The sequence below is a fragment of the Pleurodeles waltl genome, chromosome 3_1, assembly GCF_031143425.1.
Source record: "Pleurodeles waltl isolate 20211129_DDA chromosome 3_1, aPleWal1.hap1.20221129, whole genome shotgun sequence".
Taxonomy (NCBI): Eukaryota; Metazoa; Chordata; class Amphibia; order Caudata; family Salamandridae; genus Pleurodeles; species Pleurodeles waltl.
The window spans coordinates 1,641,438,131-1,641,453,254 of record NC_090440.1 but is presented as its reverse complement, the minus strand read 5'-3'; the positions used below and the strand labels follow the sequence as shown (position 1 = coordinate 1,641,453,254).

The window sequence follows — 15,124 nt, the reverse complement described above, 5'->3', positions numbered from 1 at the left end:
TGGAATGTGTGGACTTGGAAAGTTCCAAGTTGCTGTCTGGATCTGGTGTCGTTGGTCGCATAAATACACCTGTGCCCTTACCTCGGTGTTGCTCATCTTTCTAATTCTCCCTTGCAATGATGGAGTGACACTTTTCTGTCTTATTCTGCTTTCTGAGTTTGAGAAAGGGAAGCTTAAGAGTCCAGGACTGGTTGGCGGTTCTTCGCAAAAATAAAACAATCAGTGGTTCATCCGTACTTGTGGAGTGCAACTCAGACGGCATCCCGCTAGACAAGTAGCTTCACTGTGCTGCTATTTTGACCTGGGGCAGGGCCACGCCAATAATTCGATGAACTGGGCTCTGATGGGTCAATGGCACTATGATAATCTCTGATCTGCAAACACTGGAAAACATGATTGTAAACAGATCGCACAAAATAGGAAAAGACTAAAAACGTATGTCAAAATTCGGAAGCAGAAAAGTGGGGAATTTGGAAAAGAATATATGGGGGATGCTTATTTTCCCCATTGATTTGCTGTGAACGGGGGGCGCTGAATCATCAGAAAGCTAAAACATAGCCATTCATTGTTTTAAAGCCAGTTACAGTCTCCCATTTGAATAGCGTGTGTGTTAACATGTATTTAAAACAATCACAGTGGCCACTGGTAAACCTGGAGCATCAGTCTGGGTCACGTTAAAACTCACACTCCACGGCCTGCTGACACTAATGCATCCTGGCGGCGGCAGAAGGAACGCACTGGCAAAGAACACCTTCGACGTCGCCCCGCTGGAGCTTGTCAGGACAGGGTCCTGCACCAGCGAACCGTGTGTATTAATAGGCTGCTTGCCTGCCTCGACCCATCCAGAGAGCAAGTTTAAGGCGGGGCGCTTAGGGCTTCCTCTGGAGCTGATACTTCCCGGTCTGGGCGGGGCCCAGCGGCTGCGCCAGCCAATCGGGAGCCCGCATGTGCCGACTGATTAGCATCGTGCGCGAGACGGGCCGGGCGCGCGCACCCTTTAGCAGCAGCTCTGACATCAGCCCTCAGCATGGCGCTCAAGGTGACTCTGAACCCGCCGCCGCCGCCGCTGCTTGCTATTGCATGGGAAACCCTGGCGTGTGCTTGTAACCGCTCGATACATAGTTATTGTTTAACCCGAGGGAGTGAGGCTGGAGGGACAGAGGGTGGCGCATCAGGGCACGGGCGGCGCTGCCCTGTGTGGATAGGGGCCTGGCTTTAACCCTGGTCGGGATACAGTGCGTGGGCATCTTATACCCCCGCTCTCTTGCCCACGACCACCCATGCTGGCTCCCAGGAAGATTCTTCAGCCTCCACCGTGGCAGTGGGTGGCTCGGACGGGCGGAGCCGCTATCTATGCCTCCTCCGTATGCTGGCATACAGTGAACGTTTTGTGGTTTGTTGTAGGAACACAGAGCTGCAGGGTCTGAGCGTCAGGCGCCCTCCGCCTCGCGGGGTTGGTTAGCAGCTGACAGCTCCCTCTCAGCAGGCACTGGGCGTGCGGTGCAGTGCGTGTACAGTTTGGGGGTGTTTGTTTTTGGACCGTCGCCCTGGCTGCAGATTGTAACAGGGCTCTAAGAAGTTCCTGCAGCAGTTGCTTTGTGACACTCCTGTCTGTGCCAAAAGTGTTGCCGTGCCTGCTCAATCTCCTCCCCAGCAGGTATCACTTTGGTGCCGTAGGTAAAGGTATTCGGTAGCCGTGGCTACTTAAAACATCACAAGAGTTGGCTAAACGTAAGCTACCTTTGCCTTGGGAAACTCTCGCCAATGTGAATCTCGTGGCACATCTGACTTTTACTTGTTCAAACTAGTGATAAACTGGTTGCAGTTGAAAGGGGTTGAATAGATATTGTGTCCTAATGAAATCGAAAGCACTCTTGATGACCGGTATTGAAAGAGTGATGTTCGATAAATAAAGTGATGAGTTAGACACTGTATCCTGCATCAATCGTCTCTTGTGTCCTAAACCTATGGTGATAGTTGACACGTGTCATGTAGATTAAGTACTGAACCCTAAAAAGAAACTGATAGATGTGCCACTGTGTCCTGTAAAGGTAAGTGTAGATTATATGTTGTTCTACAAATACAGCAATAGATTGGAAAGTGTCTCCCATAAAGATAGTGATAGATTAACCAGTGCCCTGTACTGGTCTTCATCCATAAAGCAAGTGTTAGATTAGATATGGTGTGCATAAAAAAAAGTCTGCGCAATTAAGATCTGGCTAGAATAGAGCATGAGTGCCAGAGGGATAGTGAGAAGTACGGTTCAATGTCCTGGAAAGATAACTATAGATTAGTAGCTGGTTCCCCTCAAGATGCTGCTGAGATACTTACTGCCCTAAATTATATCCATGTCTTTGTGTCACGGCCTTTAAAGATGGCACTTTACTTGACATACCCCCAGGTACAGTTTTTTCTGCCAATGTCATGTAAAAGATAGTGATGAATTAGAAAGTGCTGTTACATAAAGCTGTTGTTGGATCTGTCACGTGTACTACGATCATTGTGATAGAATAGGAGAATTGTCCAAGCAGTGTGGCAGAATCAAGATGCTGTCCAAAGATAGCTCATAAATGAATTAGCTGTGTTCTATAAAGCCAGGGGTAGCTTACATAGACTGTCTTTTGAGCGCTGAGATAGAAGACCTGATGGCCTACAAAGAAAGTGATTTTGTGAACACATTATCTTACAGAGACAGTGACATGTTTTAAGTCGTGTACCGTACTGGCAGTGATATCTAGACCCTATGCATTCTAAATACAATACTAAATTAGGCTGTGTTCTGTAAACACAGAGGCGTTGTCATGGAAATACCTCAAAATAGTATATAGAAAGGTACCGACCAATCCAGTGTTGTGTAGTATAGTGTTAATTAAGACATGCCATATAACGATGGCAGTAGATTATAGCTCACTCATGGGAAAGTTAAAAGGTTTGGTATACAGCCTGCCATATGTAATGTAAACCAAGTAGCCTGAAGGTAGCAGTGGATTGAACACACTTGTGGAAAAGCAGCCTCGTATTGGATGCTGGTTCATGACGACAGTGATGTGTGAAACATGGTGGTACAAACATAGCAATTGATTGACATTGTATACAGACTGCGACAGATTATGTGCTGTATCGGAAACGATGATGGATTCAGTGCTGTATCGGTGAAGAGACAGGCCCCTTGTTCCTAAAGACACCTGTGTGTAAGGAGCCGTGCCATTTATAGACAAAGATTCACAGTTGTGTCTGAAAAAGCTAATGATAAATTGCAGCTTCTGTCTCGTGTGCTGGCTGTTTAATAAGTGACGTGTTTCGTTTCTTTTCTGTTCCCAGCTGATGTCAACGAAGAGGGCCGACCCCAGTGAATTAAAAGACATCTTCTTACGGGTAGGTTGCTGTGCTGGTTTACGAGTGCTGTACACGTCCCCTCAGAACCATGCCCGTGCCCTTGAATTGTCAGCCCGGCCTGTTGCTGCTATCGAATGACACTCCACTGAGGTGACATTGCCCTGCGCTCTGCGTCCTTCCTTGGGGTCATTCAGTGGCTGCACGCTCTGCTCCCTCCCCCCTCATAAATCGGCATTTGCGGCCCCCAGAGGGAGTTCTGTAAACACGTGCAGCGCTTTGCACCCCATTCTACGGCGCGAGGCCTACATTGTTAGACTGACACGAGTGATTTGCGCACAATGCATTTTTTCACGGTGCTTGGCGGCTGCTGCCTTTTAAAGTGCCAGAGCACACCGTGCCCCCCTGTGGCTGATCTCTGCGACCTGTTCTTTTTATTGCTGAGGAGCAGCAGCTGTCCCTTGGAGGAAGAGCCCACGCGGGGCTCTCTGGCTCCCACCTGACTCCGGCTGACACACATATCAGCAGTTACAATGTTTACGCATGAGCAGCAGTTCAGTTCTGCCTGGTGGCCGCTGTTCACAATACCCTGGCTGGTGGTCTTTCTGTACATTTGAGAGGTGCAGCCCGGAAGTGTCATAGAAGTTTCTCTAAGACTTCATATTCAAGCCTTGCATCTGCTACTGGGGATGTTCTGCTTCTCACAGTCATTAGAGAATGCACCTGATGTAATCTACTTCATCGATAAATAAACGTACATTTCATTCAGCTCTTTGAAGTGTTCGAAATATTAATTTTTCCAAGCTTGAACTTCATGGGTGCCTAGGAGGATTGTTAGGTTTTCGCCAGTTACGTGTCTTAACGCCAGGGAATCTGCAACCGATTTCGCTTCATAGGACAGTGTTTCATTGATTTCTCCTTTGTTTTAGTTCATATATAAAGTGTCTCATAATGCTCTAGCAGGTGGTGGGGTGCCCGTTAAACAACAAAACTCTGAAATGCGTAACAGTACTGAGTGTCATTGTAGCCAGAGCTATGTCCACCCTGGACGGAATGGGGGATTTTTGTTGCTAGTATTTCAGCCGTGGAAGGAAGAACGGATACTATTGCAGATGTTTAAAGCCCAGAAAGGTAGAAGGGATACGATGTTGCAGCTTTAGAATGCTTCAGGTCTGTACAGTTCATCTTCAGCCCAATTTTAATAGAACCTTAAAACATTAAGGGCCCGATTACGAGTTCCTTGTAATATTCTGACCCATGGGTAAACTCATGTTTATCCACTGGTCTGCATTACGAGTTAATAAATCAACTTTCATTACATTTCGGCAGGTCAAATATGACAGGGGAAAAACATATGGGGGGTTATTACAACTTTGGAGGAGGTGTTAATCCGTCCCAAATGTGACGGATATACCACCAGCCGTATTACGAGTTCCATAGGATATAATGGACTCGTAATACGGCTGGTGGTATACCCGTCACTTTACCGTCACTTTTGGGACAGATTAACACCTCCTCCAAAGTTGTAATAACCCCCATGGTATTTATAGTACCTTGCAGATTTTTCTGTGTTAAACTCCAAAATCCCCATGTTATTCCCCGCGAACTCCTAATAGATGTTATTTATTGCACCAGTAGTCTAGTGCTACGTTCAGGTTATTAAAAAAAAAAACTGGAAAATGGATTGTTAACTGTGTGAGCCAGCTTCTTTTTGCTGTGTTCCTGCTTGCCAGTCTCACGTAATAAAAAAAAAAATCATAAATAAAAACATGCATATTTTGCTTTACTGCTGACTGAGCTATAATACACACACACTGAAAAGAGTCAAAAGAATCTCTGGAATGCACTTCCTAGTCTAAATAAGACATTTATTAAATCACTCTGCAAGGCTCGTAAGGGAAGGTCTGTACAACCGAAAGTGCACCTTTTAAAGTGTGCGCAACAATAAAGTGAGAACATGTACAAAGAATCTTCAGTCTGTATTCATGCAAAGGTACAGATACCTATATTTATTTATATATATATATCTATATATTCAATATATTCATGCACAATGCAAAACAAGGCTTATGAAGAGATGAGAACCCACATTAATAGAATTTTTTATATATCCAGAAAGTCTTTATTTAGAAGTTCATAGATCCATTCTTAGTACGGTAAGTAAAGGTTAAACAGATACATGGGTATATCCAGAATTAGAATGTGTGTAAACCAGTTGGCGCAGCCGATGAATATAATACAGTTGTAGCAGCTGATGAATATAAAACAGCTGTAGCAGCCAACACGTGTTTCGCCCCCTACAGTACTCAGACGCCATCTTGGGGGATCAAAGAAATCAATGAAACACTGTCATCTGAGTAAGACGCATATTCGGCAACATGCTGCCATTTTCTCGGAAGTGAAAAGTCTTCAAGGTATTCGTACCATTGATCAAAATGATGTGATGTTATAACGTTGAATATTATACTGCCTTGAGAAAGCCCCAGGTGGAATTACTGTAGGGGGCGAAACACGTGTTGGCTGCTACAACTGTATTACATTCATCGGCTGCAGCAACTGCTTTACACACATTCTAATTCTGGATATACCCATGTATCAATGACTGTTTAACCCTTACTGACCGTACTAAGAATGGATCTGTGAACTTCTAAATAAAGACTTTCTGGATATATAAAAAAATCTATTAATGTGGGTTCTCATCTCTTCATAAGCCTTGGATTTATTTACAAAGGGGTTTTGGTCCATACCCCTAAATTTTGAGTTCACACTCAAATTTGTCTTAATTGGGCATTTGATAGGGAAGGGAGCTTTGGACCTCTCTACACTTGTTAAGACAATGCAAAACAAATAATTAGTAAAAATTCATCACCATGGGGCACATCTGCTTCTTCATCCTTCTCTCAGTAGCTTCAAGCCGCAGACTCCAAGATCGGCTGTGGAAGAGAAAGAGATCTTTCTCAATCCTGTCCGAAGTCTCTGAATCTCCCCACCGTTCATCCTGGGTCTCTTATATACCTTAAACAAGTCAGAGAGGAGATTTCTAGAACCCCTCCCGCTCCCTGTTATTTAGAGCTACTCCAGGTCAGCTTTGAGAGAAACTCGTTAGAACTGGCCAGGGTCCCAAGGTGTCCCTCTCAAAACTAAACCGTTCCTTGCCATACCATAAACATCATCCTAGTACATCCTTATCTTACTGACTGACTCCTCCATGTTATGTCCTAGCCCTTGATGAGCAAGAACACGCAGACATGCAGAATAAAAACATGAATGAGAAAACACGTTGCATAACATGTTTTGCTTGGAAAAATACTTGCACCTTTAACGTGGCGGTGAAGCTAAGGCTAAGCTGAATGCAAAATGGAGTCTGTAACTTGTGACGGTGGACAGCTAGACCAAAGTGCAAAGTGGTGCGCATGGAGTCAGTGGTCAAAACACAAATATCATTACAATGTATAAATGCACTAATGCATATATAGAGGGGTTTTGGGTTAGCACTGTTTATCCCTTAATCTCTTCAGTTGCCATTCACATTGTAATTTTGCCCACCACAGCGTACAGCAAAGGGAAATGGGCAGGGCTGGCTTTAGCACTTGTGGTGCGCGGTGCAACAGTCTTTTTTTTTTTCTGCCCACCCATGAATTTCTTCTCCATTAATGCCCTCACTACCACTCTCCAACAGTGCACCTCATATCTCCATAGACTCTCTCTGACATACATTTCATTTTTAAGTTGAGCACGCAAGCACTCTGGCCTGTTGTAATCTATCTGTGGACTTTTAACAATGCCCATCACTATCACTCATTGATAGGCTTGTCTTTCAAAAATTATTTGTTATCATTGGGCAGTTTTGTTACCGTCTTGGCCTTCAACCCTGTTACATGGATAATTACACATTTGCCGATACATCTGACCGCAAGCAAACTTCTTTTTCCATTTGTGCCTCTCCCCTCGCACTCATGCTTATGGTTGTGGTGGCGCTTTGAAGCGGCTTGCTTATGTCAGCTCTTAATTTTCATTTTCAATTTATGTGACAAGAAAAGTCCAGTTAGGAATTTACAACACTAATAGCTCTAATTCGAGCAAACTCGAGACCCATTGCATTGCTAATGCTTGTTTATAGTGTTACGCATAGTTCACTTACACTCAGTTCTTTGTTCTGCATGGAACACGTTCTTTGCAGCAGGCACATTAACACTCTGCGCTATTTTATGATGAGCCAAAACTGCCACTAGAAAAAATCCATCTCTCACCAGTAGGAACATTAGCAGAGTTATCCTGACATTTTTATTCTAGCTTCAAAACTGCTTTACGCAGAAGTTCCCATGCTTTTTATCCAAAATTATTTTGAAACCCATCACCCCCACCAAAGTCAGCACCAGGTGCAGCTTCACTGATCGCACTGCCATAAAGCCAGCCCAGGCAATTGGTAGCCTGCTTCAGACATTTATCTCATCAAGTTCACATCCACCAAAAACAAGTGCAGTTGACTACCATAGCTAATGGGCCAATACTTTATTTTGCCAATAATTTTTTCATTAAATTCTTTATCCATTTTTTTTATTTTTAGCCCTCTTTTTGTGTGTCTCATGTTACAGCAATTCAAATAAACTAGTGCATTTTCTTTTTACCAACAAGAGACACATTTTCATATGATGTGCATTAAAAGGATGTATATTTGTTAGGCCATACTTATATTGTTGTTATTTTGATTGAAAAGTGATTTTCTTTCTCTAAAATATATACACACACGCACATATGTGTGTGTGTGTGTGTATATTTATATATATATATTTATATATATATGTTTCACTGCAAGTGTAGTCTTTAGGTGTAGATGGTGGTTATTTTCTTTAATAGGCTTAAATTAAAAAATAATTTGAAAATTGCACCAGCCTGCCAGCCTCCGAGGGCCAGACCTCTAGGATATGTCTAATTATTAGTTTTTGCTACAGCTGAGCTTTAGTGCCATAAGATAAACATGCACATATATAGTGAATACACACCTACAGATTAAAGAATGCATGCATGCAGCAGTGCATAATACTGTAGGCATGGCAAACTTAATTTATTGTTTGCAGAGTGAGGTTGTGTTCTTCACATGCCTGTGAAAGAGGAGGGACATAAAGTGAGAGATGTGAGGCATATCATATAAATAGTGCATCTCGTAGGGTGGACTTCTGTTATAATATAACAAGAGTTATATGCAGGCGTGGCTCCCCCGCCAGGAGCAGATGCAAAACTCTACTATAAAACGATAATAAACTATGTTTATTATCGTTTTATAGTAAAAAAAGCGGCCCACGGACTATGACAGTTACTACTCAATGCGCATGTATGTTAGGCCGGCCGTCTCGGGCAGAGACTTTCTCTGTGCCTCGGAGCGAACTAGCTGGGAGCCCCGGCCAATCTTAACGCTGCTGTCATGCTGCCAGCAGCATGACAATAGCGTTCAGATTGGCCACAGGGGAGCATGGGAGCCTGTGCCTGCAGCAGAGGAGCGGTGCGGTGGTGGCAGCGGCAAGAAACGTAAGTGTTATTATTTTTTTTTAATTAATTGCACCTGCTGCCCCACCCCTTCAATTCGCCGCAAGCCATTCCTGGTTATACACAGCAGATGGCTCCAGCCTGTAAAGGATAGATGTCTGGGAGCAGAGCAGGCTACTAATAAGGAGAAGCTGAAAGGAAGTTACCCATACTAGTACCTCTATGGGCACACTGAGTGTAAAAAATGGGGATTAGCGTTGCTGCTAAGCTCCATGTAGTCAGGACATCATCTTTCCTATGCTTGGGTTTTCTGTTATAAATCAGAGTGTCAATCCATTTTGACCAATGGAAGCAAACGCACGGAACACATATTGTCAAATAAAAGGCCAATTATGGGAACTAGGTATTATGACGGCATGAAGCTAAGTGGCAACCTTATTAGGGGTGTCAAACGTGCTTTTAAAAAAAACATTTTGGCAGCATTTTTGCGCCATCTTATTTTTGTGACTGTCCTTACTTTTTGCCTAGGTATGTATTGTGAGTTACGTTTAGTAGTAGTAAAGAAAGTAGTTGTGAAACATGTCACAGCTGAGAGACATACACACATTACTTAGAAATGTGACACAGTAGCAGAATGAGAGGAGCAGAGGACATTGAAATCCATCTGCTTTACTGTGAGTAGCTAAACATTCCTTAAGACTAATATTTGCACCACTGGACAAGGATCAGTTTTAAAAATGCTACACATAGCTGAAGATCCTTTCCATAGCGGCCTAGGGAACGCAGATGTTTATCTTGGCATATTTAGAGGCATGCATATTTGTGAGGTTACTAGGTGACTCTATCATCAGGTACAGGACACCGTATTCCGGTCACTGGTGTTCATTTTAACATCCTAGTGTAATCTGGGAGTTGCAGTGCCTGTTTTATGGTTGCTTGGGTTATGTTTAATTAATGCCAATGTTTTTTTTAGCGATACTGTGTAGCAACCCCAATGCTGTGAAGCATGGCTTTTGAAAAATAAATGAAAGCCCATGACGCAGACACCTGCATCATTTTGTGTGCATACAAAGTGACGCATCTCCTATTTACAAGAGGAACTCACAGGAAGCAGGGTATATAGGTATTTCAAAAACCGTGGTTTTCATTGGTATGAGTAATTATCGTATTATAGTTCATCAGCAACAATTACTGTTGTCAATTAACATACAGGCACAATAAAGTAAAACAACCATCAGTCATAGGAAAGGGTCATCATCATTTACAAAAACTTCAGACAATTAAAGTTCAACCTGTCTCAAGGGAATGCAGATCACCTGACAGTAAAATGCAAAATAGGGAAAAGTGAAATAAGGATTATTTCAACAGCAAACATCCTAGTTTATTTGTAAGTCCTAAGTATTCTGTGTCTCTGCCTGCATCACAGTCATGCCCTTTCTTTTAAGTTTGTTTGTTTGTAATATGTCAACAATGCTTCAACCCCCTTATGCTAGCTATAGGGTCTCATCAGGACAAAGATGTTGGAACATCCTCTAGGTCAACCAGACAGTAAGTAACTGATCCATAGCTAACGGGGTTGCTTGTGATAGATATTGCCCCCAGTGTGAACAAATCAAAAAACAAAACATGCTCACTCAGGGGAAAAGCCCACTGGTGGTACTGAAAAAGGAGCATTGCCCTGCTAATGCTTTTTGGCACGGTGGCCCCACAATTCTGACTCCGTCCGCAAACCCAGCATCTTACCAGATTGTAGAATCAGCCTGAAAATGGTAACAACTGCACAATCGCACCACTACGAATGGGAGCCATGGTCGCATAGTCTGGTGTGCTCCAAGAAAGTAAGCCACAATCATCACTTTCAAAGACAGAATCTTAAAACACAAGCAAATGTCCAGACATTGCTCTGCATAGCAAAAGGAAAAAGAAAAAAGTACACATTCTCACCATGGCATTTGTTTTTTCCTTTACTTGTGTCTTTGATTTCTTTTCTTGAAAAAGCTCAGAGCCAAAAGACAAGCAGCGTTATCAAAAAAACAAGACCAGTAAACAAACACAAAGGGAAGACACTTTCTTTATCACAGCAGATTAAGTGCAAATTGTGAGCATCGCCAGCATTTGATAAATTTGCTCCCAATTAGCAGTTCACAAAATTGCTAAAAGTTAGAGGGTCTGGTTAACTGAAAGTGAGAAAGGTGATGGGACTGGGGACCACTCATGGGCTGGGATGAGGTGGATATACCACTACAAATTATGACCTGCTCACCTCTACTTGCCACCTCACACCCAGTACTGGAACACACACAGCTCTGCCAGCGAGTGTCTCAGCCCTGACTCACTGCACCATCTACTAGTGTAGTACTGAGATTGACAATTAGCTTTGCTAGTGATCTACAGTCAGGCTATGCAGCGGTGCCTGTTAAGAGTTAATGGAACTCATCCACATTTCTGACAGTGAACCCGAATCTTGTCCTACAACCTTTAGTACTCTCTTGCATTGCAACCCAATTCCTTTTGTCCTGCACTACATGTTTATTGGGACGCCTGCTTCTTGACGGTAGTCTCCCCTCCCCAGGTCCAACATATTCTTGGGATGCCCACTATAGCTCCCTGGAAGGCAGAACAGTAGTTCATGAGGGTCTATTTTTAATGAGCAATAATTTGAAAACCACACATCTCACATACAGCTAATGCCAACTTTCTTTGTGCAAAGAGACACATGTTTCTCTTCATGTAGGAAGAAAGTTACAGTTAACCCAGTACAATTGGCACTTTAAGGAGAATTGGCAAAAAATTAGAAAATATGTAAGAAAACGTTATTGCGTGATTTACACAGCATGCTAATCATAAAGTGTGAAACATTGGCCATAGTGACTAGGAACAAGAGTCTTGAATTGTTTAAAAAATATTTAGCAGTAACAAAACAAACGAGATTAAATGTGTTCATCTCAGAATAATGAAAGATGTTTTTACCCCTAGGAATATGTAAGTAATCATCAGGACTGGGAATCTGAAAGGAAGCCGAACAAAGTAACTGAAAGAAAACATTAGAAACCATGAAGAGGAAAATCTAGATAGCTGCTGAAACAAGAGCTAAGAAGGATTGCACTTCTTTAGAGTAAGGGCAATAGGTCCCCAATTCTCAAGGAGAAAAAGGCACGTTAAATCACTCTTTTCAGACATCCTCCCTGCAAGGGTCAAACAGCTGACCTTTCTTCTAGATATTTCTGGTCAATGGTCCGCTTATCTCCACACTGAACCACTACATAGTCATCTTCTTCTGGGTCACAGCAACATGGCTTCTATTTAGATGCTAAGTCACTTTTTGGTGCAGAACAAGCATATTTCCATATTTGGCAAATATCTCTTGGGAATGCTGTGCGGAGTCTTCTTGCAAATCCAAAATAAATACAGTTACTGGCTAGACATACCAGTATCTATTCTTGCTTTGGGGCACACTTGTGGGAACCAATCAAAGCCCAGCTTTATGTAAATATTCACCAACTCAAACCATATTGCATCATCCTAGGCTGTTGAAAATGGCAGAAAAGGGCTGACAGCAACTGCTCCTGCCATGTGAATTAGTTTAAATTGAAACAATATTCACTCCACTTATGTCTCTGTTTCGTCCAGGCCTGGACCCTTGCTCTTGAATAATAAGCTGCCCCCAATCTATTGTAATGGGGCAGTAGGCACCCTCAACTGAGGGTGGGAGTCCATGTTGGGAACATCCTGTGGCCATCAGAACCTGGTGAAGAATATTAAAAAACATGGAGACCTGCTTTATGCTAGTGTATTGCCCATTTTTCTTGGTCCTTGAAGCTCCATTTACAGGTACACACTTAAATGTTTGCACCTTGGGCTTGCAGATCCAACACAATTCTGGGAAACTAAACTGTGGATGGCACTGGCATAGATTGCGAAGCCATTTCTCACCATTGTGTGTTTGAAGAACATAGCTTTGCTTGTTTACTGGCAGACCAGTAGACAAAACAATTTGTAGCTGCATAACTGTAGAACAAAAGAGGTTGTCCCATATTTGATGGATGGTAATGATAACATTAATTCCTGATATGATGATTGTGTATCTCCATCTCTTTTATTAATTGTTGAGCGCGATCTCTAGTCTTATCATAGTTGAGCTGTTCATTGTGCTTTTATATAACCAACTGATCAATGGCAGGTTTCGTGCTGCAAAGAGGTCAGAAGCCCAATTGATAGGTCTACAGCAAGTGGTGTTGGTAAGTGATTGGTTATATTTAAAGAACTACTGCTTTTTCCGCTCCAGTATCTTTTCCTGTAAGGGGGTGGTTGTGATGGGACAGTAGGTGTGTAATGCAGTCATGTCAGTAAAGCTGTTTCGTTCACTTATTTTTTTTGATGGACCATACTTCGTCAGTCTTCAGAAATTAGTGAATGTACCCGTTACTGGATAGTTACAGATTATGTTGTGGTTGGGGTGATGCCATCTTTGGTGATTTTTTTACTTTAAGATAATTAATGATGCCAGTCAGACCTTTAAGGGTCTGTGGCTTGCACTTGCTCTGCATTTTATGGAGGAATAGCAAGACTGATATTTCACAGAGGACAAATTTTCCCTGACGTTAAATTTGTTGACTGACCATGGTTAAATTCATGTTGCCGCTCCAGAAATATATTTGAAATAATGGCCCCCTAAGTGTGAAGTTAATCGTTCACAGCAGTGCTGAATTTGTGCACTGCTTGTGGATGGTGGACACCAGCGCTCATTTTTGGGGATTCCGTTTTTTTAATCATCAGATTTTGACCAAGTTAGTGAGAGGGAATCGTAGATGAGAGAGGCTGAAGTAAGAACATTTTTGAAAAGACTGTAACAAAGGGAGAAAGCATGAACATAAATTGGCCTGCAAAAGTGAGAGAGAGAGACAGGAAATGTCGGGTGGTGGAAGAATGATGGGTGAGGTGGAATCAACACTAGGTAGACTTGGTATTTGGGAAACTTGGCATTGGGAAGTGATGCTGAGTGTCTCCTAAGAAACCCTATGGGTCTTTGCACTTATTGCTTATTATTATTATTATTTTACAAATTAATCACTGATGTAATCACCAAAACAATGCACTGTGGATGCAAAAATGAAGCTTTTTATTGTTTATGCCTAACTGGCTCAATTATAGAACAGCCAACTAGAGCAGCTGCATTTTGTCAAATACAGTCTCTTGTGGGATGACTGTTTAGAAGACTGCTGTGGGCCCCTAGTGCCACAGAATAGTGTTGTTTAGTGCCACATTGTTGTGCATGTTGCTGCTGATAATTTACTTGGCAGTCCTAACAAGTTTATCCCATTCGTGCCTCACAAAATTGCTACTTGAATCCTGTTCTTGCAGATGGTGCTTCCTGGTAAGTGGCAGGAATGTGGGCATCACTAGCCTGCCTAGTCTTGCTTAACTGTAAAGTTAGTAACTGGCTGGAGGAAAGGATGTAAAGTGCTGCTTTAGACATACCTGGCTGTCTGAGGTGAAAGTACTGAGGACAATTCAGTAATATAAAGCGAAAGATGGTCCTGGGAGGGATTTGGATATGTGCAGTATTAAGAGCAGGAATCAGGAGTATGGAAAAAAGACAGGCAGAGGAGGAGGATTGTGGGGTGAAGGGAGGGGTTCTTCACGAGAGGAAAGGGTGCTAGGGTTCAGAAATGAGTTAAGTGGGGGGGGGGAAACAGATCATGACAGCGGCTGAATGGAGATTGAGAGGGGATGGGCAGAGCAAGAGATCCTCCTTTGAGAGAGAGACCTCAAGCAAAAGGAGAGCTGATTGTCCCAAAGCAAGTTTGTTATACAAGGTTAAGACAAGTTGCAGAAGGGAGGGACTAGCTGCGAAGAGACGCAGGATAAAAATTCTACATGGGCAAGAGACAAGCTTGACCACAAACAGGAGAGTGTAATACTACTGAAAGAGTGGTAACCACTTGTTTTCTTGCCACAGTAGGATCATTGCAATGTTTTGATACTCTCAAGTCCAGATACTGGGTGTAGCACAGTGAAACAAAAGGAGCTTGTGCTGGGCATATGATCATTTTGCTTTCCGTTTAATGCTTGGCTTTACTTTTGTGAGTCCTTCTATTAACTGCCCCTAAAAGTGTGCTATGGCAAAGGACTATCTTTTCGTGGTGTATTACCAGATTTTTGCCCTATCTGTTTCTTCTGGCTGTAGAACTTTATCACTATATAGCTGAGATAAAGCAGACAAAGTGCCTATGCTCATCCTTTCTACTTGATGACATTGCTATGTCCCAAATTGGCATATTTAATGTACCTTAAGTTCCTAGTATAT

General features: G+C 42.7%; 1 protein-coding gene across 1 annotated transcript in view; it reads left to right on the top strand.

The window, feature by feature from the left end:
- Nucleotides 1-952: 952 nt before the first annotated feature.
- Nucleotides 953-15,124, top strand: part of SLC25A12 (solute carrier family 25 member 12) — a 451,247-nt gene continuing 437,075 nt past the window's right edge. Inside the window, exons 1-2 of the mRNA XM_069225331.1 lie at nt 953-1,039; nt 3,322-3,375. Coding sequence (XP_069081432.1) covers nt 1,028-1,039; nt 3,322-3,375 — 66 coding nt within the window. The 5' untranslated portion in view covers nt 953-1,027. The remainder of the gene's footprint in view (nt 1,040-3,321; nt 3,376-15,124) is intronic.